Source organism: Protopterus annectens, chromosome 9.part0 (genome assembly GCF_019279795.1).
Source record: "Protopterus annectens isolate FY-2018-M chromosome 9.part0, PAN1.0, whole genome shotgun sequence".
Classification (NCBI taxonomy): domain Eukaryota; kingdom Metazoa; phylum Chordata; order Ceratodontiformes; family Protopteridae; genus Protopterus; species Protopterus annectens.
Window position 1 is genome coordinate 1815649722 of NC_056743.1, and position 27704 is coordinate 1815677425.

Consider the following 27704-nt stretch of genomic DNA (forward strand, 5'->3'; position numbering starts at 1 on the left):
CATTACTAAATTGAAGAGACATTTTTCTGTGCATGGTAGTAGTCATTTCTGAGTATGGTGCACAGTTTACAACTCAGCAGTTCAAACAATTTGCTGAAATGTGGGACTTTGTTCATATTACGGATAGTCCCAAATACCCTCAGTCAAATGGCTTGGCTGAAGGTGCAGTTCAAAGTGCAAAACAGCTGTGAGAGAAATCCAAATCTGACAATACCGATGTTTTTCTAAACTTGCTAAATCTCAGAAACATTCTTCTTTATGTTCATCTTGGTTCATCTGTCCAGACTTACGCTGAGACAAACCAGAACCACATTACCAATCAGTAACAATTTATTGGTTCCTTGTGCTAAAACCAACAAAGCAGTGAAAGCCCAAGTGTTGAAAAAGCATTTGTCCCAGAAGTCCTGATATGATAAGACCAGCAAACCACTCAGTTCATTAAAACAAGGAGAGATAGTAAGGATACAGACATCAAAAAGTTTGATCTCATTGGATTTGTGAAAAGTTTGTGTCATGAGTCACAATCGTATATTGTGGAATCATTAGGAATGGAATTTAGGCAGAATAAAAAAAACATTTATTATCGGTGTTAAGTACTTTATTTCTGTATCTGTGTGAATCTATTCATCTGTATTATTTTTAATATTTCATGTGATTGAAACTCTGATGTTTATTTTAAATAGATATTTAGTATTTTCATGTTCTTTTATTATTTATTATTAAATATATTTAAAGTTTTCATTGTGAGTGGCATTTTAGAGAATATTTTAACCTTTGAGAGTACTTATATTTAGTTGGTGACACTGTGGCCTCTCCTGAAAGCCTTGCTACACTGGTCAAATGCTACCTTTTATATTAGTATTAATTTCATTCATTATAATTGGGTACCCTTATAAGAGCCTTAGAGTAGCTGGCTGGTGGCAGTGTAACTACCTTATAGTCTGGACAAAGGGTAGCAGAGTGAGTAAATCTGTACCAGCCTTTCGCAGGTGTGTGTGTGTGTGTGTGTGTGTGTGTGTGTGTGTGTGTGTGTGTGTGTGTGTGTGTGTGTGTGTGTGTGTGTGTGTGTGTGTGTGTGTGTGTGTGTGTGTGTGTGTGTGTGTGTGTGTGTGTGTGTGTGTGTGTGTATATGTGAAAATCAAATCTCAAATATTGTGTGTGTCAGCTACTTGGTACAGGAGCACAGAGCAATGGTTTCACAGAGAGGTTGGTGAAGGACTTTGGAACACTCGGCTGAGGACTCAACTCTACAGCTGTGTCTGTGGGGACTCTTATTTGGGGCCTCTAGAAAGAGAGAGGGAAGCCCAGCTCCAGGACTAAGTGTGTTCCCTGTGTGCTCTTAAGGGAAATTATGGTTGGTGCAGAGAGCTGCATCTGGAAACACTGTTTGTATCTATTTCTGTTCCAAGTGAATGTCCCTCATTGGTGTCCATGGTGAGGACTGAGACTCCTTGATTACTGGCCCAGAGGAGGAACGTCACAGTATACATGCCATTTTCCAGGCTTTGTCCATTTGCTTAAGAAGCAGTCTAGTATCCTTTGTTAGCCATCCACCTAGTGATTATTTAACTCATTTAGATGTTACTGGTGCCATTTCCTTTAGTATGTTAAGGAATGTGTTATTAAAACACAAAGCATACTACTCAAGGTGTAGTGTTTTTTGTGTGCTCCAGTAGCAGACTTGAAGGGAAGAAATAAAAGTTTTGTTATTAAATTTTGACAGATTGCATGTCTGTTTGTAAGTTACTGACCTAGTTATATTGAGATGTTGTCTCAGTATGTAGATATGTCACTTTCATTGTTTGGAAGGCAGAGAAAGAGGTTTATTGTAGAGAATGTTTTTGTTAGGATCCAGTCTAGAACAGAGTGTTTTAGGGGATTGGATTATTTGGGAAAAACTATGCAAATGAAGGGAGTTTGTGGGGGTTTCTGAGTTGGAGGCTTCCCAATCACTATTAAGATCACCCTATATTATAGTTCCATGTTGGAGGTTTTGGGATATCCAGTGGAATATTTCTTCTGCTGTTAGTATGTTATTGCCTAGAGGGATATAGATCCTTATAAGGGTTATGGACTCTTTTGGGGTTATCATTAGCTTGGTGAGTATGATTTCAGTGTTGTTAAACTTTGGAACTGTAATGGTAGGGAGATTAACCATGGTATTGTTTTCATATTCAATTGCTATACTTTCTCCTCATTTTGTTTGCCTATGAATCCTGTACATATTGTAGCCTATGGGTAAAATTGTGCTGTCTTTTATTGGTGGTTTTAACCAAATTTCAATTATGACAACTAAATTAGGAGAGTACAGTGCCCAGCTGGCGTGGAATTCATGAATCTTATTTGATATAATTCTGAGATTCATATTCAGAAACAGTAAGTGGGATGCCCTAGGGGAGGAGAGTGGAGGGAGATGGTGGTTTCTGGCTGAGGGGATGGGACAGTTTTGTAGAATTTTGTTGAGGCTTGGGTTAGGATGCATTTCTCTACAAAGTTTCAGTTGTGTTATGAAATGTAGGGTGTAAGTACATATTTTAGTTTATGTTTTTGTTTTTAATTTTAGCTTTATAGTTTGTGCTTTTAGATATTTGAAGGAGAAATGATCTACATAGATAATACTGTATAGATTGGGGATATATTTGAAGATATGGGATATGTACAGAAGGTAGAGTGAAGAGGTTTGGTGGATGAGTAGGGGGTCATTAAGTAGTGGAGTGTAATAAGATGTTATTTGTGTTAAAACAGTAAGGAGTAGATGCAGTGCTAGATTGGTGGGGAATGTTCTGAGATGAAAATTGGGAGAGGTATTATGCGGTTTCTGTATTTGAGCAGATAAAAGTGCCAGATAACTGTAAAAATGAAAGTAGAGATCATAATAGGCTTGGACACTTATTAATAAATATTATACTGGGAGTTTTAGATAAGAAGAGAAAGATGGTGTAAGGCCATTAGATGGGGAAATGAAAAGTCTGGATGAGGGGTGGTGTTAACTATAATGGGGAGTGTGAGAGACGTGGTATTGATTATATTGTAGAAAGTAGAGGGGGTTAAAGTAGTTCTGTCTTGTGAATGGGAAGTAGAAGGTGTAGGTGAAGTTAGAAGAGTATAAATGTTGATGAAGTGGGGGCTGGTGAGAATTGGGGTAGGGTGGGGGAATGCAGAAGGATAGACCTGGCAATAAAGTCATTTGTAAAGAAAAATTATCAGTGAGCTTTATATTACAGCAGGTTAGTAATTTGTAAAAAAACACACTGAGCTTGTATTTGTTAAGTAAAATAGGCTCAGTGGGCTTGGATGAAATTGTATTTAAAGTGATATGCAGCAAATATTTAAGCAAAACGTTAGGGCGGCCGCGGTGGTGCAGTGGTTAGCATTGCAGCCTCACAGCAAGGGGTTCTCTGGTTCAATCCTTGACTGGGGTGCCTTCTATGTGGAGTCTGCGTGTCCTCCCTGTGGTCACATGGGATTCCTCCGGGTGCTCAGGTCTCTTCCCACATCCCAAAGACATGCTGTAGGTGGATTGGACACCCTAAATTGGCCCTAGGCATGAGTGTGTGCATGTGTGTGCCTTCTGTGGAAGGTTGGGTACTGGGCTGGCAACTCAACACTGTAAAACTCCACTGCCCATCATGAGCAGACAGGTGACCTGCTGTGGTGACCCCTAACCGGGAAAAGCTGAAAGAAGAAGATTTGAGCAAAATGTTAGCTTCATGAATGCCTTAAAGTGTTGGATATCTTTATTTTGTTACGGGTCCTACATTAATCATTTCTAAGGGATAATACAATATAAATTATTGAACTACAGGTTAAGGTATTACCAAATTCACTATTGCAGTGCCTGTTAATTATTGCAAAGTCTGTTACCTTATTAGGTTTTTAAGTAAGTTAGAGTGTTGGTTAAAAATTGTCCCTGATTTTTGCCCTTTGCCCCTGTATTACTTTTGGCTTTGACGCTGATTCTTGAACTATGAAGCTGAGAGCTATGTTGGTATGTAAAGCAAAGTTGGAACTATCCTTGATTTTGCAGACTGCCCCTGACTTTGCCTCATGTTTTAGCTTATGCGTCATTTAATCTTTGTTTTTCTGGCAAATCTCTGAGGACTTCAGCAACTTAATGTTGCTTGATCATTTTAAAGTCTGGATTTACAGGGTTAGAATGCATTTGTATGAACAACATTGGAATATGTATTATCTAGAAAGTATGTGAAACAGAGCTGAAACTGACTCTGATTTCATAGAATATTTCTGACTATTTCACTGTTTTGGTCAGTGATCTATATTTTTTTCTGGGAAATAATTGAGGATTATGGTCACTAAATGATGACTGACATTTGACTTTTCACACTTCATATCCTTCAGAAAATACATGCCATCATAAAAACGTTATTCTAGCAGTGTTCAAAGTATATAAGTATAGTATGTAAAGCAGCAAAGATTTCAATAGCAAATTCCCACCTTATCTCCACCCTACTTTATGCCTCTCCAATATATACCAACCTAAGGCAATGTGATCTAAACAAGCTAGAGACCTGCTACAACAAAATCGCCAAATTTGCCACAGGGGCATCCTACCATAGTCACCACTGTCTCTTACTTGCTGAACTGGGCTGGCTTGAACTTCCTCACCTCCTTCAGTGGTATCAACTCTCACTCGCCCACAAACTAGCAAACCATCCACTAAATGTCCCATCCCTCCAGAATCTACTTCATCCCTATCACACCACCAGACCACTAAGATCCAGCAACAAAAATCACTTGCAGATCACTAAAGCTAATAACTCTGCTGGTGAAACACTATTCTCTTGCACCATAGCCAAATTATGGAAATCCCTTCCACCCACAATTACCTCCGTACCATCATGCACCCACTTCAAAACTTTACTTAAAGCGCACCTAAAAACATGCTGGCTATGCCCTTGCGACTCCCACTCTAATATCACCCCCCCATCCAACCACTACCTTTCTTTCCAGTCCACTAACTACCTTGATTATAGCAAGCTCAGATGATCATAAGCCTAGTACTTCTTAAACAGCAGTAACTTCTTATTGTAACATTTGTTAATGTCTGTTATGTACTTCACAGATAAAGATTCTAGTTGTCTACTGATGTACTATGTTCTTCATCTGTAAATATGTTGTAAGTAATTGCTATGTTAAATTGTTAATCGCTATGTAATCCAATGTAACTACTATATGTTTATTTTAACTGTGGAGCTTTTCTCCCCGGGCCTCCGCTGAAAATGGACCTACGTCCAGTCTGACACTCCCGATCAACAAATGTAAATAAGTAAATAAATAAATAAATATAAAAGCAATATTTAAAATCTGTTCCTAATTATGGGTCTTCATCTGTCATTATCTTTGGGATTGTCTCTGGTTCATGCACCATGAAAGTGAAGGATATTATTTGTTATAGCAGTCAAATTAGATTTATATGTCAAAATGGTTGGTATGTAGGAGTTTAGCTACGTTTCCCTCTTAGCCTGCTACTGTAGAAAGTACCTGGTCTAAAGCAGAAATAACTGGCTTTACCCATGGCTAGGGACAGCAGCTGCTCCCAACCCCCATCAGCTGTAAATACTTTTTCTTTTTAGTTATCAGTAAACCAAGATAAAGCTCTAGGCGAAAAAAGGTAACCTAGTAGATACACTGGAATTGGCCACTTGCAAAATAGAGGCGAAAAGGTACTTAAACTGCCACTTTTTGTCTTCTTCAAACTAGGTATCTACCCAGAAAGGACACAGCTGAAATCAGGTCTATAGATTGTTTTTCCCTGCTAGATTCTAGTAACGCCTAACAATTTGGCTATTTAGACACTTACCCTGCAATCTTTAGCCTGGGGGGGTTCTATCTCGCTCCATTCACTACTCTCACTTCACTCCCCTCCCTGCCCCCTATTCCCACCTGCCCCAGTACTTCTAAATTTATTCTTAGCCTTAACCCAACCCCTAATTACCACCAATTAGGCTACACCACTAGTCACACCCTCCCCCTACATCCAACACAATCATGCTACTACCTAATATAATAACAATCCTAACCTGCTTAGTTCTAGCTCACATTACATCCTACCAAGGTTCCACAGTCACATGCCCCAACAGCTTCCACTGTACTCTCTCAACACCCTCCCTCAAACATTTACACTATAACTACACAACCCCTGTCACCAAAAACATCCTCCCAATACACACACTCCATTACCAAACACACTCAAAAATAAAATATCCCTAAGATCCCATAAGCAATTTACTATGTATATAAAACATATCCTAAACATCTCTATAAACTAGGCCTCGCTGGAGACATCCATCCAAACCCCGGTCCTCCCAAATCCAACCCAACCACAAACCCCAGTCCAAGCAACCCCCTACAACTCAACTCCTAGCCAGAAAAAAAAAAAAAACAGACCTACTTATAATGTCCCTAAACATCAGAAGCATATGCAATAAAATCCAAGAACTACATGCCAGCATAAGCATATATTCCCCAGATATTCTCTTCCTAACTGAAACCTGGCTCAAACCTCACATCAAAAGTGAGGAAATACTTCCACCTAAATACAACATCCTTCGCATAGACAGATTGTCCAAAAAAGGAGGTGGTGTAGCATTGATATTTAAAGACCACCTCAATATTCAACTCCTGAACACATCTGCCCCTCACCACAACAGTGAAGAAATCCTTTATGCCAATCTCAAACTAAACCCAAACAAAACAATCAATATCATAGGATGCTATTTCCCACCAGGGCAAAATATTACACCCCTAGAAAATCTCTTGAGCTGGGCTACTGTATCTCTACCCCAGGAAACCATCATTCTCAGTGACTTTAACATCAGCTGGCTATCCTGTAATAACAATCTCCCAACCATTCACCATAATCTCCATGGGCTCACTCAACTCATCCAATCCGCTACCCAAATCAACAAAAACCATAACAATCATACCTTACTTGGCTGGATCCTAGTCAACAAAGCCCCTTACTCCTACCTAGCAGGCTGCTTACGTGACAGTCTTAGTGACCACTCCCCCACTTTCCTAATTTGGCACCACACAAACCTTCTCAAGCCCATTATCCACAGGCAGATATGGAACAAGTCCAACTTCAACCCCAACTCCTTCATCTCCTCCCTGCAAAAAATTAACTGGTCACCACTAAAATACCTCAACCTAGATGAGGCTGTCAACTTCTTCAACAGTACCTTCCTCTCTATCCTAAACATCCATGCTCCTATAAGAAATGCCAAAGTCAGATCCAGGCAAGCCCCATGGTTACACAAGACCTCCAGAACCCTAATGAAATCCAGAGATAAGGCCTGGGAGCACTGGCAACTAATAAAAAAATAACTCAGATAGGCAATCATTCCTTGAATTGCACAATAAAGCCAAATAGCAATAAAATTAGACAAATCCCTCTACTATAAATCCACCCTAAACTCTACCAACCACAACCCTAAGCAATTCTGGTCCACTATTAACACTATCCTCCACCCAGGGAAGGTTGATACCCCCCCAGCCGTCCATTCACCCCTCCTCCAGCAGTATTGCTGAATCCGTCAACAAACACTTCACTGAAGCTATAACATCTCTAAACAAACACTTCCTACAACAGCCCCCCCAACCCCTAACCCTAACCCCCCCACTCCTCTTTTCTTCTTCACCTCAGTACTTACCGCCAACATAAAAAGGCTATCCTACCCAATTTCAATTCTAATCAACTGTTCCATAATAGATGGCTATGTTCCCTCAATATGGAAAATATCCCACATCATTCCCCTCCACAAAGGCACCCTCTCCACTGACCTCTCCAATTACTGCCCCATTGCTATCCTCTCAAGATACTTGAAAAATGTATCAACACCCAGGTCTCCAACTACCTCCTAGCTAATAATCTCCTTGAAAAAACCCAACATGGTTTCAGGCCATATCACAACACTGCCACCGCTCTGCTCTCCTTCATCAACACTATAATTCATCACAAAAACAATGGCCTCTTCTCTACTGCTGAATTTCTAGATCTCTCAAAGGCCTTTGACATGGTATCTCATGAGCTACTCCTCTCTACTCTCCCCAACCTCTCCTTCTCACAATCAGTCTGCAACTAGTTCCACAGCTATTTACAAGTACACCAGCAATCAGTAATCTGGAATGATAACCTATCACCTCACCTCCCAGTTACTCTTGGAGTTCCCCAAGGGTCTATCCTTGGCCCTCTGCTATTTTCACTTTTCACTAACAACCTACATACTGCCACCACACAAGCATCTCTTATACAGTATGCAGATGACTCTGCTCTCATCTGCTCTGCCCCCACTCTACCAGAACTACAACAAATCACACAGAAATCATTCTCTTCTGTAGAAAGCTGGCTATCCAATGCTCAGCTCATACTCAATCCAATTAAGACAAAACTTCTCCTGTTCCAACCTTCCAAAGCCACCCAAAACACCACACACTTCAACATTTTTGCCAAAGACAATACCATCATCTCTCCATCAATTACTCAGTGTGGAAATAGACAACAAACTTAGATTTGACACCCACATATTTCTCATAAAAAAGTTCACAATTAACTTGATGCATTATATTGAAGCCATCAATTCCTAACCAAGGCGGCTAGAATCTCCATAGCCAATTTCCAGCTAATCTCCACCCTACTCTATGCATCCCCCATACTTACCAACCTTAGACAGACCTACACAAGCTGGATGCTTGTTACAACAAAATTGCTAAATTTGCCACTGGAACCTCCTACCACAGCAATCACTGTATCTCCCTTAAAGAACTAAACTGGTTAGAACTCCCACAACTCTTTCACTTTAATCAACTCACCCTTGCTCATAAACTTATTAACCACCCCCATAACATCCTTTCCCTTCAAACCCTTCTCCAACCCTATCACTCCACTAGGCCCCTAAGATCAAGCAACAAAAATCAACTCATTGTTATCAAAACCAAAAACTCAGCAGGAGAAGCCATATTTTCATGTACCATATCTAAACTTTGGAACAATCTTCCACCCTCTATAACTACTATACCTTCCAGCAGCCTTTTCAAGACTGCGCTCAAATTCCACTTAAATTTGCACTGTCTTTCTCCTTGTTCTAATCCAGACTAACACCCCCACCCTTATCCCCCACTAGACTCTTAACCCAACTATACTACCACTACTACAAACCACAGTCAGAATTAGCTAGTTGTCTTGTCTGACGACTTTGTTACTAATATTATAAATGACAAGAAACTATCTTAACTTGCAACATTTACTGTATATAATGTTGATAATCAATATATTGTTATTGTATTAAAGCCAACAGCCTGTAATAAACAGGAACAGCAGCAGCCAAACGCAAAAGGTGTTATCCAAGGCAAACAAATAAGTAAAACACCAATAGAACCAGCAGAAGACCAAGTCTTTTCATGTAAAAACTCGTTTAATCACTATTCGTCAGAACGACTTCATCAGAAAAACAAGGAGCAACCATGAACTCACTATTTAAATACTAAAATCATTCAGATGAAACCAATCAAGCCTATCTAACAATTTACAATTAAAGTAAATCACACCACTCATCAAATATGAAAGAACTTAATACATATAAAAAAAAGTATATGTGTAAAACACAAGTATTATTTAATATTTATCTTTCTGTTTTTTTTAAAAAAACATTTAATGTTGACTGTGTCGTTCAAACCAGGATGCATATAAGAGGCAAGTCTAAGTTGCCATTCTGCCTCTTTTTGTTCAACTATAAACTTAAAATCACCACCCCTGATGTCTTTGTTGACTAACTCCAGCACAGAAAATGTAAACTTCTTCCAATTTGTACACACTACAGAATGCTTGTATAATTGTGGCCTGATACAGATCACCCTCCATGACCCAGGACCACCACTCCCCCTTTCTGGAGACACTGGAAAACATGAAGGTCCTACCAAACACCCTGATATTGGGTGATTTCAATTACCCTACCATTTACTGGGAAAACTACTCGAGTGCAAGTTTCCAGGCCCAGCGCTTCCTGGAATTCATCAACTAAAACGCCCTAGATCAGCTGGTAAACTCCCCTACCAGAGGTGAAAACATATTGGACCTGGTCATTACCAACATGAGCGACAGGTGTTCCACACCAGAGGTCAACCCATCACTGGTTAGATCAGACCATAAACTAATCATTCTGGATGTTCACACCCCACCACCACCCCCAACTAAGGAAACCACAGTAAAAAACTTTTCTAAAGCAAACTTCACTTTACTTAAGACAGAGGTGGTAAGTTTCACAGCCCCACACTAAAGGATAACGCTGCCCAAGATGCAGAAACCTTTACAAATGCACTCTATGAGCACCTACAAGGATGCATGGATCATGCCATCCCTAGCAAAACCAAGACTCACTCCTCTAAGAGAAGGAAATCAGTTTGGTGGACCCCTGCAATAAACAGGCTATACAACTGAAGGAGGAAACTAGTTCAGAAAAAAAGCAAACCCTAAGAAGGAAAGACATCCCTGATCAGTATCAGTAAGAAACTAAGGTCCCTCATGAAATCATCCAAGGCTAACTTCGAATGAAAAATAGCCAAGGATTCAAAAGATAACCACAAAGTCTTCTTTAGCTATGTTAAGAATCTAAGTGGCAACTCGCAGATATGCACTGAACTAGTGCAAAATAGCACAAAATATACTGAACCTACTATATTGTCAACATCCTGGCAGAAAGATTCAGTGCAAACTTCACCCCCCTCACCTTCAAAAGGGCCCACAACAATACCGGAAAAGTGTAGTGTCCCAAAAATCACAGACACACAGGTGAAAACAGCCCTTTCAAATGCCAAAAACACAGCGTCAATGTCCCAGGCTGTGTCTTGCACGAACTACAGAACAAACTAATCCCCCACCTAAACACATTGTTCAACATCAGCCTCTCCACAGGCTACATTCCCATAGAATGGTGCACAGCAACTGTTATTCCTCTCCCCAAAGGAGGGGGCACAATTGACCCTGGTAACTTTCGCCTCATAAGCCTGACTAGCCTGGTCTGCAAGGCTATGGAGCGCATCATCATGGAACTCATTAACAAAGACATTGGAAACCTCCAAACACTTGACCCGACCCAGTACGGCTTTATCAAGGGCAGATCATACCTACTAACTTGGTTGACTTCTTCAAGACAGTCACCAAGGCCATAGACAAGGGAAAGGTGGTTTACACAGCCTACCTTGACCTCGCCAAGGCTTTTGACACCATTCCCCACTCGGGTATTACAGAAAAACTCACCAGCCTGAATATAAACCCCTACGTCACGAGATGGGTTGCCAACTGGCTTACAGACAGAACTCACACGGTAAGAATAGCGGGCTCCAGGTCAGACTCTAAACCAGTCACAAGTGGTGTCCCACAAGGCTCAGTCCTGGGACTCCTGCTGTTCAGCATATACTTCTCAGAAGTACAGGCAAATATATGAGGACTATGGCTAACCAAGTTCACCGATGACTGCAAACTGGGAGCCATAATTGACAATCCAGCTGACTTGGACATCCTACAAAAGGGCCTTACTGAGACAGACACCTGGTGTCAAAGTCATGGCCTCAAGCTAAATGCCAAAAAATGCATAGTCATCCCATTTGGGAAAAACAAAACACCCGCGAATTACCACATAGGTGGCAGCCCCCTTAATACAGAAGAGGTAATAAGAGATCTGGGGACCCAGGTAGATAGTAATCTCTCCTTTGACAATCATATTTCCAAAGTAGTTAGGAAATCCATCTATGTGGCCCATCTAATTACTAAAGGGTTCACATCTAGAAATAAAGAGGTTATAGTGCCCGTCTACTCGTCACTCATTAGACCCATCATAGAGTACAATGCCCCATTTGGGATGTACCTCACAAGACACTTCCAACAGCTGGTAAGACCATAAAAGTACCTCACCAAGAGAATTACTGGCCTCAAACTGTCCTATGCAGCCCGACTGAAAAAACTCCGGCTGTACTCAGTGGCATATCGCTTACTCAGAGGTGATCTCTGCCTGACTTACAAAGCCATGTCCAACTCAGAATTGATGGACGTGCTCCACCTAAAGAAATCCAAGTCACTGCGAGCCACACACTCTAGTGAGCTAAACATCGCCACAACAATAAATAGAACATGCTGGAGGGATAGATTCCTGTCACAGAGACTTCCCATGTTTTGGAACAAAATTCCAAATTACATCAGGCAGAGCCCCTCACTAACACTCTTCAAGAAAAACCTTGATGAGTGGATGGATAACAGAAAATTGACCCCTGGGATAACTTCATTGGCTCTGCTTGACAGAGGATCAGTTAATTAATTAATGGGGCGGCAAAAGCCGACACACTCTGGCTAGGCTTATAAATGCCCTTGGGCAGATAGCCTAGTACCTACCTATGAACCTATGAACCTATAAATATTTAAGTAAGGTGGTGTTCCTACCACACCCCCTTACTTAAATATAACAACTCCTAGATCGCACTACTGTCATAAAAACAGCAAAGTAAGAGAAGTGGCCAAGTGATTTCTTTCCCAGGGAAAGAATTTGCTTATATGCCACTTCGCTATTTTGCCTTTTTGTGCTTTCAAGTTCACTCAAGACGCATTCAAAAGAATGCATCTTTGATCATTTAATAGGACCCCCAGACATCTGAGGTGTGCACAGTCAACAGTGCAGCCATAACTGCTGGGCATGAGATTGATGTGAATGAAATAGCTGTGTAGTACTAGTGTGCTTCTGTATAAAGCAGGCTGGAATAATGTATTCTGGGGATTAATTTATTACAGTTAGATTTTTGAAGTGTATATAGTCAAATAGCTGTAATTGATAGGTAGAGACATTAGCTGATTTTATTACAGAAGTTCAAATAGTCATAAATCAAGAACATGAATCCAAATGAACATGAGTATTTATACATGGTTCAGAAAAAAAAAAAAAAAAAGGAGTGTGTGCAGGGCCTATGGTTTGAAACTGTCTAGGGCCCAAAGTGCACCTAATCTGCTGCTGGCCAGATACAATATAGTAACCACTAGATGCCAAAAGAATGAATAATAATCAGTGAAGGGAAAGGAAAAGGTAAGGTCTTGTGTCAGGAAAAAAAATTATGATGGGATACTTCCCCTGAAGCATCTAGAACAGAGAGACTGAATGAAATAATGGAAGTACTAAATCAAGATAGGTTTAGTAAGCAATTGCAGGATGGTATAAGGAGGGGTCAAATACTGGATATTTTACTTAGCAAGAATAGGGAGTTCTAGACCTAGAGAAGTATAATTGCCCTTGGCCAAATGTGACCATACAGTGGTGTGGTTCTCCAAAACTGAGGGCATAGAATACAAAACTATCAGTGCCATTACAGAAATGCAGATTAAATTAAGCAAGAAGTTTGAGACCAAAATCATGATGTTTTTCTTATGCAGGAAACACCCAGAAGCCTAGAAAAGGGACAGAAAGGGGAACCTGCCATTATAGAACCGGTAAGTGAAAAAAAAAATGTTCTTAGAGCTTTATTAATCTTTATTACCTGATGGGTTGTGTAAAAGTTCACATTATTTTTTATGATGATTTATTGTTTCAGTCTTCACGTATGTCATTTGCATCTGCTCTCTTGTAGGCGTGTCACTGAGAGAATGTTTGTTTCTACAGAGATTACTACACAATCCATATTTATGCACAACTACTGTGAAAACATTTTAAAAGGCACTAGATAACTTTGCTTGGTATGGCATCTTTGAAACCACTTTTGTCAAGATGTCTTTCTTAAATCAAGGATTGTAAAAAAATCATGGCTACCATAAACAAACCTCCATTAAGCATATCTTTCAATTGTTCAGAACTTCACAGAATGTACAGATGTTTGCTTCATATTTCTGGTCCGTTCTTCATAAAATTTGAGGATTTCTGGCAAATCATTGACTGAAGTCAATAAGTAATAACAGACATTTGAGTTTTAGACTTCATATCCTTCAGAAAAAGCATGTTAATGCAAAACCTGTTATTCTAGCAAGTTTTTAAGTTTATAAGAACAATATTTCAAACCTGTCCCTGATTTGGGGCATTTGCCCCATCACCATTATTTGACTATTTCTAGAATTCTTGTGCTAAGAGGTTGAAGGGTATGCTGGTAATGGCAGAAGACACATACATCTCTAGAGCTGATGTCATTTATTTATTTTTGAAGGGATGTTGGCATAATAGTTAAGATATTTGCCATACAGACAAAAGGTACAAGGTTTGATTCTCACATGGGTTAATTGGCTAGACTTACATGACCTACAAGGGCATTTAGCCTAGTAGTAATCTATGACCCTTTTCCAAAATACAGTGATACTGAAGTATTGGAGCATTCATGCTTTGTTGTGACTAGTGAAGCAATGTGAGTGGTTTAGTCCCTAGCAAAACTGTATTATTTTTATCATTTATTGTGATGTCAATACTTGTCATCCTCATTTCACAGTGTACCAGCCAGTGAAAGTAAGTGAGACGAGAGAGAAACTGTGTAATAACTGGAGACCATGTTTGTTGTTTTTTTTCTTGAGTGGTTACAATAGGAGATACACAATGTGTTGAAGGTGTATAGGAAAATTAGTTTTGAAATATAAAATCCAACTTTTGTACAGAACAACATGATTGTGACATCTGTTACTTTTCAATATATCTCTAGTGAAAGTTAACATCTATCACTCACTACCAGTTATCTTTAATTTTACCTGTCTCTCTTTCCTAAGTATACCTACACAGTACCAATTTCTTGCATAGTTTTTATAATATCCTCATCCATCAGAATTTTACTTGCTTTCTGTTTTCTGGTAATCACTTTTATTGATAACTATCATAGACTATGATGGCTGAATCTTTTTGTTTTTCCCAACCTTCATCTCGAACCACTGACAGCAATATCACAACCAGGGCAAAGGTAATGCAATCCAGCCCTATCTTATAACTAAGGTTCACACAAGCCCCAGAAATGTGGTTCCACAAATCCCATAGGCCAGTCATTACAATTCAGATACTGGGAGTTGACTCATATTTGTGCTGACAGTTCCATGCAAATATTTAAAATATGCAGGATCTTCTAGCATATCTTTTTATCAGTCATATTCCATCTCACTGATATCTGGGAAATTCAGTGCCTAAATCTTTTTTCTTGAACCCTACGCAAAATCCCACATCCTTCTGGCTCTTTTGTAAAATGGGTTATATATAACTTCAGACTCTATGGATTCCACTAAGACTCTCACTCACTGTGAACTATTTTAATTAACACACTTCATAACTACCATTACCTAATATACCCTTAGAGTTCATTATATATAAGTCTAAGCTGTTGCCATGCCAGTTGCTTGACTCCAACAATGAGTTGCTTCCAATATTGAGGCCCAAGCCTCCTTTTTATCCACCTATTAATAATCCTATTCCCATCCATGCAAATTCTACAATAAACTACTGGTGCAAGCTCTTTTGCATCCCATATAATTAAATACCCAGCTCTCTGTCTGTATTACAACCACTAGTGAGTACATAATTCAGTATCATATCTTGTTCATTACCCTGTGCATGGGTAAATTGATTCCTTTCAAATATGAGCAACACAAATTATTTGGATGAGCTGCGTTATATATTGTAAAGTATGCTTAATAAACAAGCTGTATATACAAGCCCCCTCCCCTGCCTAGGATGGCAGCACCATCTTTTTAAGCTGCTCTCACACCACTGCCATTCCATAGGAAATACATATAAAACCACGGTGGATATGGCAGAGAATACCTAAGTTTCATATAGTACCAATGATAAAATAAACATATGGATGGCTTATATCCTTGTTGACGAGTCCCACATTAAATTTTTGCCATTGAGAAAATGAATCCTTGTACCTTTTTGTACAGGCATACTTGTATAGATAACTATTTGGCTTAAGGTTATCCTCATATAGTCATCCCATTAGCCCAGGTTCTTCCTCACCAAACACAGGAGAATTTTCTCACCAATTCTTGTGAAGGTGCATTGTTTCTTGGGGGAGGGGGGGTCAGGTGTCTTGAATTTAATCTTATTCACGACATAGTCTGACAGAGATCCAAATCTTAACAAAATTGACAAAGGTAGAATATATGTTTTTATTGACTTTTATCAAGTCTTTTGATCCAGTGCCCCATAAGAGGCTGCCTGGCAAATAAGAGGATATTAAGTAACATGGTAAGGCTAAGTAGGGTGTGGCTAGAAGGGAGACATCTGTGTAAGTGGCATAGGTAAGCCTATCTAGGAAGGTGTAGGTTATATTATGATCCATATCACTCTATGTTTATATACTGTACATAAGTTAAGGGCTAGGCAATAACATTTGTATTTTACCAATGACCCTCATGGGCAATTGGCAGTCTTTTTAAGAAGCCATGTCTACAAAGGGATTTCAGAAGGTCAGTAGGGTCTGCAAATACTTTGATGCAATGAGAAGGAAGCATAAGCTTATGTACTTTGTAATTTATAGTCCAGATAGAACTTGCTCCTTTGGGAAAGTAAGACTGTAACAGTAAGCATTTAAAAAAGTGACTAAGACGTTGGACTTACCTCAGACAGAAATGTGCTAGACAGTGTGACAAAGTAGTACTGATGGCACACAGAGACTCAGCCACAGGAATTGTGGTTCACATCAGAGGACGAGGAGCTAATTTTGCCACTAACTGATTCTCTGGAGATAACATGTTTTCAGCAGTGAATATAATTCTGGTGACCTTACTGCATGAAAGAGGACAAGGATGCATGTGTGCAATGTAAGGCAAAACTATGCTGCCAAAATGTCAAAAGAAGCACAATACCATAATTATGAAGAAGAACTACATTGTTTTAATTTGTTTTTACATAGGGTGAGAAAGGGCTGGAGATATAATTGAAATGTACAGGCTGTGTGTGTGTGTGTGTGTGTGTGTGTGTGTGTGTGTGTGTGTGTGTGTGTGTGTGTGTGTGTGTGTGTGTGTGTGTGTGCATGTGCACACGTGTGTGTGTGGGTGTGTGTGTGTGTGTGTGTGTGTGTGTGTGCGTGTGTGTGTGTGTGTGGATATGCGTGTGTGTGTGTGTGTGTGTGGATATCATTTAATTTGAATTGATGAGGTGGAATGAAGCACCACAACTGGAAATTGCATTTGAAGTGAAATGTAAGGAAATATTTTAAATGGAAAGAGTTGTGGGACTATAGAGCACTTCAGATGAAGAGGTTTGAAGCATGTGTCAGTTAAACAGGGGTGGTATAGGGGTAATCAGGAATTAGGAAAGGGAAAGTAAGCAACAGAAGGAGGGCCCAATGCATATTCAGGTAGCAGACTAATACTTTTCCTCTGGTGGTGTAATGTGATGTTTAATATGTCACAATACTGTCTTAAATAAAGTCAGTTTTATCTGATATACAGAAGAAGAGGATTTTGCCAGTTGATGTCAAAAGTGCATATAAACTGATTTGAAGAAATGATAAGCAACTGCATTCCCAATGCACTGTCTGAATACACTATTATATTGTATGCTGTGTAAGGCAAAGATTGAAAATTCTATAATCATAAGACCACATTTGCCATATCAAAGAACAATAACATTGGCAGTTTGTGTCAAATTCATTTAAAAAACATTATCATAGCACTGTTATAATAATGCAGTAAGAACAAAGACATACAAAAAAGATAACGTAATACAGAAAGTAATATCATAAAGTGAGAAAAAAGTTTCATTTTGAACATTGAGAAGTACAGTTCTGCTCTGAATCTATACAATCATGCCACATTTATATTGTGTTCCAAGGAAATGAAATTCCAGTGGCATAGATGTATAAAGCGCTGACCACAGCCCACTCGACCTGGGTTGCTTAGTGGCTCAGGCAGCTGAAGGAGTGGCAATGGGTGAATGGGTGGACCATCCCAGGAGAGTGGGGGCAGTTATATGAATATCTCCAGCTATAATCCCTGATGGAGGATGGGGTCATTCCTTAAGGGAGTGCAGTTCACGAGGAGTAAGGTGATGGGCAGGGCAGAGGTGCCACTGAAGTGAGGAGATACACCACACTCCCCCAAAGCATGGCCACCCCTCAAGTGTCACCACAGAACTGAATGGGGAGGGGAAAATAATGAGTACAGCATAACTAAAAATCCCCCCAGTGGAGTGTAGATTGCTGAAACCCCCGGATGCCCTTAAGTTCCACAACCAGCCCCAGCAGAAAGCAGAGAAAGTCTGGGTGGTGGAATAGGGAATTGCTGGATGAACAGGCGTGTATTTTGGGGCACTGGGTAGTAATGCCATGAGGTTATGTAGAGGACAAAAAAATGAGATTTCTTTGCTCCAAGTTTCAAGTTACTGTATTAATAATTGTGAAAAAGGCTGCATTCACTGATACAATGTGGGTGCATAACTTTGATGACTTTTAAATATTTAAAATATTTTTGTTTGAATTTTCAAACATTGATACAAAAAAAAGAACAAAATGTAACAATTTATTTTAGAGACTGTGGTAATAAAAGTATGGAAAGAGTATGCAGAATGAATATAGCGATCAAGTAGATGGCCTTGACAGCATATGAAAATAATGCTAGCAAACATAGTAATATATTTTCTAATTAGATAATTGCTTAAAACGTCTATCAAAAATGTCAGAGTCAAACACCATTTTAAAATTTCATAAAAGCCATTGTGGCCAATCCAATTTTGCACAGATTGCAGATCTGAATAATAATTTGCCATATTAAGATACTCAGATAGTGAAGTAACTGATTTGGCAGTGCCAAAAATGTGGAAAATGTCTACTTCCAAACAACTTGGAGAGGGTGATGCAGTGGTGTTCCTGGAGGGAGGGGATTTTAAATGAATCACCACATTTGGTTTTCATGGGATTGAAGAGTGGATGAGTTTTTTGTAGAGGCTGTAGATATGATGGGGAGCTTGTATTTAAGTTGAGTAATGAGGACTCTTTTGCCTACTACAATGCTAGCTGGTCTGGAACAAAAGGGAGATATTTTCGAGGACCAGAAAAAAAGAGAACTGATCTCTTTACTGGTGTTTTCAGCGTGGCTTTGTAAGTTAAATGACTCTTCTATCCATAAACCCAATTATTGGAAGGATTTAGTTGTTCCTATTGGGAAACCATCAAGATCTGCAGTCTTGAGAATTTTATGAGTTTTTTTCAGCTTTTTGAATTTTTCAACATCATGCTTTTTGTTGAGTAGCTTATGGTTGTTTACACAAGAATTAAGGGACTGTAAGTAAGGCTGCCCCTGGGTTTGAATAGTTGAATGTGAGGGCCTGGACTGAAGAACAACCACGTCATCTACATAAAGAGAGATGCAAAGGTTATGGAGATCAGGGGGTAGTTAGTTAAAAAAGATTGAAAACCAGAGTTGGAGGAGTAATACCCCGAGTATGGATCCCTGGAACATTCTTCTAGCAAGGGGTGCTAGAGGTGATAGAGAACTTTGAGCCAGATGTTCAGAGCACTTTGCTTAGTCTTGTACCTCACGCATTGTGGTATGATTACCCACAAACTCATTATGCAGCTACTGTACAAAAGTGCCACCGATGAAAAGACTGCACATTAACAACAATCTAGTTTACAAGATGAAATATTGTAAATGTGATTTTGGAAAGTAGGCTATGAAACATGTAAAATAGACAACCTTTTTCTTTTGCCATATTATACATACATAGATTCCTCTACAATTATCAATAATTTTGGACTTCTGCATGGGAATTTGATATATATCGTTCTCTGGCAGAATAGTTTTGCTGGTGCTGTATGAAGACAGATTTCTGGATACAGCTATATGTTTAAACTGGTAGCATGCTAGATAAGATTTTGTAGATGATATCTTAAAGAATAGTCTCATAATATTATGACATTGTGAAGCTATATCCCTTTGTTAGCAGTTGCAGAGAAAATAATGCAATCAATAAAGGGCAGATATTATGACTGACTCATATTATTAAGAAATTTCTAAGCATATCCATTTTTAAGGAGTGTAATCGAGAGCAATGCTATTAATAAATTGCAGATATTAACTCATGGCTATCACTGAGTGAGCAGAAAACTGTATCTGATCTAGTAAGAAATTATACTGCAGCAGCGGGATAGTCGCTATGCTTACAGAAGGTATGTCAGATCCACTGAAGAGATGTAGCATGCTAATCAGTGTTACTACCAATTGGCATCCCTTCCCCTGAATTAAAAATGAAGAGAATAAAAAATCCTCATCCTCAGGCATTTAGCTAAGCAAATAGATATCTGTCTCTCTCTCTCTCTCTCTCTACATATACATATCGGTTACTGATAACTAGCCAAATGTTACAGTTGTTGAATGGAAAAAAAAGATGGTACAGTTGATCAAAAAAAAAATCAGCTGATGGAACGTACCATTTTATTTTTCTGTGAGCGATCATGGTACAATGGGACTCAGCATTTGCGCTTTGCCTACTGTAGTACGATTTCAGAATCTGTATATATATATATATATATATATATATATATATATATATATATATATATATATACATTAGTAGGGGTAGTAAAACACAATGTTTTTCTGTTTTTGTTGATTTTCATTAGGGTGCTGATCAACAAGTTATGAGCAATCAGGCGGCTTTTGATATAGTGAATTTTTGATATCTATAGCTATATCTACATCTATAACTATATTTCTATCTATCTATCTATCTATCTATCTATCTATCTATCTGTCTATCTATCTGTCTATCTATGTAATGGCTCTCTGATAAACTACACAGACAGGGGATGACATGAGAACCAAACCACAATCCTTTTCTTTCTTCATGGCCTTCTGATAGCATAACTTTGGCACAGTAAAGGTCAAGAATCAATTTTTTTCTTCCACGCCATCTTTACCAGCACCGTACTTTGTCCCTCCTTTACAAACTGCCCAGCTACACATCTTTTCTCCGTCTCTCCACCCATCACCCTTTTTTCATGATCATACTGTATATTTGCCGTTCAGTTTTTTTATATTGTCTCTTCATTGTTTTACCTTATATTTCCCTCTGTAACTAGCAATATTTCAATATGATAACATTTAATTGTCATGCATTTTCTGATATTGTCGTACATTCTCTAAAGTTACTGTGCTGTTTCTTTCTATTGTACTGCATTTTTTCCTATTGCATATCTGCAGGTTGAACCTGAAAATGATCTACTTTCTATCCCAGTTAACCAAATAAAATAAATAATAAATAATAATACCTTTGATAAACTGCAGCAAAGAGAGCTTTATGCTATAGCTTCGAACACAGAAACCAAACACAGGCTGACTAGGTGCCATTTATAACTAAAAAACATGCCTGAACTCAAACACCAACAGAATGTATTTAATGCAGACTCACATGTTACACAGCAAAGCTTTCAGTTTGCAACACAGTTTCAAGTTTCAAGTTTCAGGTAATGCAAATTATAATAAAGGGTAAAAGGGGAAGCAATTTGAAGAATTTTACTGAGGTTTGTTGCAAAACTGGATTACACATTTAAATGGGGATACTCCATCTGGCCTAAATTTTGCTGTCAGTTTAAATCCTTTATTAAGAAAAACGCAGAATAAGTTATAGATTGTATACTGCGTTATTGTATATCTACACTGTGTTTTATAATCTTTTAACTTTTTTAATGTAACTGTGTTTAAGATAGAATGTTATGCATTTAATTGAAGCTGTCGTTTGAATGGTTCACGGACCTTGTGATACTTTTTAAAATGCTGCTTTTCAAAATAAATAATTTTATATGCATTGGTAAATGGGTAGACCAGAAAGATTTGCCATGTTACATGTGAACGTGGATTAAATACATTTTGTTGGTGTTTGAGCATAGATGTGTTTTTTAGTATTGAATTTTGTCTGTTGAGATGATTTATGCAATTCTGGATCTGTTTTGGTTTGGCTTTAGGAAGGTGCTGCTCTCCAAGGTACAGCCATGTAAGAATTAGTATGTATAAGTAATGCGGGGGGGGGGGGGGGGGCATATCTCTCAACTCTACAGATTTTTGCAGAATTTACAGATTGTTTCCTCATATTTTTGGTTTATTTTTCATAAAATTGTGTTTTTCTGGCAAATTAGTGACAAATCGTTAAAGACTGAAGTAAGAAAATAATGGCAGGCATTTGAGTTTCAGACTTCATACCCTTCAGAAAAATTCATGCTAATGCAAAACCTGTTATTTTATGAACTTTCTAAGTTTGAAAGAGCAATATTTAAAATGTGTCCCTATTTTTGGGCCTTTGTCCCACTTTTTTGTAATGATCTGCCCAGATGTCTTGCTCTAAGAAGTTGAGAGGTATGGGAGGAGGGTAGAAGGTGCAGCCCTCTAAGGTACAATAATGTAGGAATTAGTATATGTAAGTAACATGGGGGGGTGGAAGGTTCAGCCCTCCAAGGTTCAAAAATGTAAGAATTAGTACATATAAGTAATGCCGGGGGGGGGGGGGAGTTGCAGCCCTGCAAAGTACAATAATGTAGGAGTTAGTATGTATTAGTAATGTGGGGGGTGGAAGGTGCAGCCCTCCAAGGTACAGTAACATAGGAATTAGTATGTATATAAGTAACATGGGGGATGGAAGGTACAGCCCTCCAAAGTACAATAATGTAGGAATTAGTATATATAAGTAACATGGGGGGTGGAAGGTGCAGCCCTCCAAGGTACAATAATGTAGGAATTAGGATATATAAGTAACATGGTGGGATGGGTGGAAGGCACAGTAATATAGGAATTAGTACATATAGGCAACATGGGGGGGTGGAAGCTGCAGCCCTCCAAGATACAGTAATATAGGAATTAGAATATATAAGTAACGTGGGGGGGGGTGGAAGGTGCACCCCTCCAAGATACAGTAATATAGGAATTAGTGTATATAAGTAAAATAGGGGGGGTGTTAGGTGCAGCCAAATTAGTATATATAAGTAACATGGGGGAGGGGTGAAAGGTGCAGTAATATAGGAATTATTATACATAAGTAACACTGGGGGAGTGGAAGGTGCAGCCCTCCAAGGTACAGTAATATAAGAATTAGTATATATAAATAACGTGGGAGGGGTGGAAGGTGCTGCCATCCAAGGTACAATAATGTAGAAATTAGTTTATATAAGTAACACTGGGGGAGTGGAAGGTGCAGCCCTCCAAGGATCAGTAATGTAAGAATTAGTATATATAAGTAACGTGGGAGGGGTGGAAGGTGCTGCCATCCAAGTTACAATAATGTAGGAATTAGTTTATATAAGTAACACTGGGGGGTGGAAGGTGCTGCTCTCCAAGGTACAGTAATGTAAGAATTAGTTTATATAAGTAACACTGGGGAGAGGTGGGAGGTGCAGCCCTTCAAGGTACAACAATGTAGGAATTAGTATATATATATAAGTAACATGGGGGAGGGGTGAAAAGTGCAGTAATATAGGAATTATTATACGTAAGTAACAATGGGAGAGTGGAAGGTGCAGCCCTCCAAGGTACAGTAATGTAAGAATTAGTATACATAAGTAACGTGGGAGGGGTGGAAGGTGCTGCCATCCAAGGTACGGTAATATAGGAATTAGTATATATAAGTAAGGCAGAGGGGGTGGAATGTTCTGACCTTCATGTTGGTTCCCCACCCCATTTTGGAGTACAAGTAAAAAATCAATCTTGCAAAAATGCTTTGAAAGTGTTTCGAGCTTTGACTTTCACTGTTTTTCTAACAAATAACTGTTTTGTGATTACACTTTTTAGTGCTATGGTGTTACAGTGTCACTGTTTCCTTGCCAAATTTCTGTAATGGAACAAGTATTGTGACTTTGCTTCATATGCCGTGGCCATGCCCACTCATGTTGACAGCATTGATTGGCAGACATGGTGTTAAGCAGACAGATCAGGTAATACTAACAGCTGACCGTCGCCTTTGGGGGAATCTGCTGCATCATTACTTCTTTGTTATTGGATAACCATCCAGTATGGGTGAAGTTTTGTTATTCCTGCTACCCTGTCATTCAGTCCCAACATCCTAACCTTATGACATAGCTTGGATTTTTGCCATCCTAGGACAAAACAGGATACCTCTCTGATCTCTCTGATGAGCCACTGAAGGAGAAAAATGTCTGCAGTCAGCAGGAAGTCCTGTAGTCCGAGTAATGTTATCCTTGTTGTGCCCTAGTGGGTATAGTCCCTGTGATATAGGGAAATATTGCCAGCCCAGCTATCTGGAATTTTGTAAATAATTCTGTCATTTGTGAATATTGATATGATTTATACAGAACTTTATGTCATATATTGAGCTAAAATGTATCCACAGTGTACCCTGCTAGAACATAGAGGATTAACCTGCAAAATTTAAGAATAGTTGAGGTTAAGTTACTTTATAGCTGGACCATAAACAAAATATGTTATCTCTCAGTTTCAGCTCAGTGTAGCAGACACAATGGCTAGAGCTAGAAGTTTTTGTATTGATTTGGAAAATAAATAATTACTAAGTTTGAGATGTGGAGGTGTTTTATTGCTTTATGATATCCTAGCAGATGCAAAGATCTGATAAACATGTATTTCTCACAGAGATGTTAAATTCTGTTAGCTTCTGTTTAGCCTGGAAACTGAAGTCAGGTGACAAAACGTAATGTCATCCAAGCTAACCCAGCAGTAAAATGTGATATTAATTTAAGAACTCTCAGAGAGAGACTGTGCATTTTGTATTTTGTCTTGGATCTTGCAAGAACATCCACTCATAATCACCATCTGCACTTGCCTTGCTCTGTAAGTAAGATGTAGGGCATAGTATCTATTTTAGATATAGATAAGAATATAGTAAAGATTACATGTTTTCTGTATTTATTTGAGACTGTCCTGCAATGTTGTTTTAAAATATTTCCTGTGATTTTTGAACTCTGAAATTACTGTGTTGATTGACTGAGTATTGTCTTGTTTTTTTATTTATTATTAAATATATTTAAACCTATCTTTGTGCCTGATATTTGTGAGACATATTTAAGTGCTTAGAGTACTTACATATGTATTTGGTTACACTGTACAGTCCACTCTTAAATAGCCTTGCTCTGGGTCAGGCTACCATTTGGATAATAGTAACATTACACAGTAGGATTGGACACCCTTTGTAAGGGCCTTATAGTAGCTGACAAGGGTAGCTGGTGGCAGTTGGAACTACCTTATAGTCTTGGCAAAAGCGGACATAGGTAGTAAACCTGTGCCAGCCTTTCCCAGGGGTGTGTGTGTGTGTGTGTGTGTGTGTGTGTGTGTGTGTGTGTGTGTGTGTGTGTGTGTGTGTGTGTGTGTGTATCAATCAAATCTCAAAGTGTGTGTGTGTGTCAGCTACTTGGGTAGGGACACGAAGCACTAGTTGGACAGAGAGGGTGCTGGAGGTTTTAGCTTGGCTGAAATCTCAGCCCTATAGCTGTGCCAGTGGGGAGTTTTATTGGGGATCTGGAGAGAGAGGGAGAAACCAGTCCCAGACTGACTATGATCTCTGTGTGCTCTTATGGGAAATTGTACTTTAGTGTGTGTGTACTTGTCATCCTCCCAGTGGGTATGTCCCCTAGCTGTTACCAGTGGTGAGGACTGAGGCTCCTTGATTACTGGCCCAGTGTAAGGGCATCACTGTCCCAATCAAATATTTTACAGGACCTTAAGAAAGCATTTTGTCATTCATTCTTTACCTTCAGCTTGTTGAAAACTAGATTTCTGACCTGGTAAAGGGTATCAAAGGTCTGGAATTTGACATCAGTTTTCCAAGGTTTCAGGGGAGCATGTTGTTGATCATGTTAAAAAGGTAAATGTTTTATTCCTAGTCAGACATTCTGGATGAATGAGCTTTCCTGTCTTGTACTTTATCCCATCAAAAAAATCTGAAAATACTCAGATTTAGTACTTAAAAATGGCAACATGGCTACCATGCGTAGTTATAAAATTGTCTAGGATGTTACAAGCATTGCTGTATTTCTGGCCCTGTATTTCATGTGCAGTGTTATAGCTCTCCTTATTGCTACATGTATATATTTTTTTCTTTTCACTTTTTTGCATTACACAACATTTGTCCTGAATTGTGTTAAGCTTAGCTTAGATTATTTTGGAAAACAACTTTTGAGAAGGACTTTCTGGAAAAATGGTGCAAATGTTAACTCTAATTAGAATACATCACCTATCAATTGTATCTTTAGCTCTGCAATGAGTTCTGTAAGTGTGATTCTGTTATAAAGCTGCCCTTACAACTATTATCTATTTTTTTAAGGGAATGATTACAGCAGGACCTCCTGGATTCCCTGGACCACCGGTAAGACCATTTTACTTACCATTAAACATCTAATTATTCATTTCTTTTTCAAGACTTGAACAAATTGTATTAATTCAAACGTGTGATAAATATGTTTCACCAGACGGTTAAGTGCAATGAATCCTGTGCTATAAGGAAATCCGATCACATATTAGTCCTTTCCCATCAGAAGCAGCAATAGTCGAGAAAGCTACCAGTTATAGGTTTCCACCTGGTGGATGATTACATTATTACAACTGAAAGTAATACTTTGAGAAGGGTCAAAGCTTCAACCTCTGAAGCCAATAATTCACTGAGTGGTTCAGAGTCTGGCAATATAATGTGGTGCATTTATTTAGTTTTACACACACACACACACACACACACACACACACACACACACACACACACACACACACACACACACACACACACACACACACACACATAAACGTGCCTTCATTTTGTGAAGCCCATGACCAGGAATAGGTTACTGAAAAGGACAAATAAAGGACTATTGGTGTGCATTCATTCTCTTTTTGCAGTAGAGTGTTTTTCTCTTCGCGTGTCTTATTCCTGCATGTAAAAAGAGTGCATGGACCTCCTCATTCATCTCTGTTGTATTTTTATAATACTAAATATAAATTAAATAAACCTTTTGAGAGCTTTAGGAATGTCAGGCTAAGCTTTGAAAAGTGCAGAGCATTGTATGTTGTCAAATATTTAAGAATATCTTTTGTATGCTCTGTTGCTCTTCTTTCATAAGCGTCTCTCATCTTTTCAGACTATTTCTGTGGAATAACCCATCCATATCTGGCAGTCAGGTTTTAGGCAGACCTGTACAGAATCAGATTGCTTGGCTTTTTGTTTACTTGTGAGGAATATCTAAAAACTAAGGCAAAAGTATGAAAATCATTGGTGTATTTCAAAGGTGGGGATGCCAAGAGAGGAGAAGTGAACCATGTAAAATGCGTTTCCTAAGAGAAACTGAGTTGTAAAATGCATTACTTGATAGTGGTATATTTTTACAAAACCAAATGCCAGGTGTAAAAAATTCGGATGAACAAAGTACACTTTAAAGGCAAAATCAGGGATAAATCAAAAATCTGAAGATTACAAAAGCTATGTGACATGTACAGAAAATATCTATTCATTTTTTGATAAACTACTCTATCCTTGACAGATCACAAGAACAACTAATGCGTACAGGGCATTGAAACCTGTTCTGTGTAAGGCAATTGTCTATCACAGAACACACACACACACACACACACACACACACACACACACACACACACACACACACACACACACAGGCAATTTGGAAGCATCAGTTCAACTACTGCGTGTATTTGGGATGTTTGAGGTTAAGTGAGACACTCCTGTAAACACAAGCGCCAATACAGATGACCATGCAAACACAGAACTGAAAGCACCCCAGCTAAG

General features: G+C 38.8%; 1 protein-coding gene across 1 annotated transcript in view; it reads left to right on the forward strand.

The window, feature by feature from the left end:
* COL5A3 (collagen type V alpha 3 chain) overlaps nucleotides 1–27704 on the forward strand; it is a 1727233-nt gene that overhangs the window by 484757 nt on the left and 1214772 nt on the right. Inside the window, exons 8-9 of the mRNA XM_044084684.1 lie at nucleotides 13430–13486; nucleotides 26238–26279. Of these exons, the coding sequence (XP_043940619.1) occupies nucleotides 13430–13486; nucleotides 26238–26279 (99 nt within the window). The remainder of the gene's footprint in view (nucleotides 1–13429; nucleotides 13487–26237; nucleotides 26280–27704) is intronic.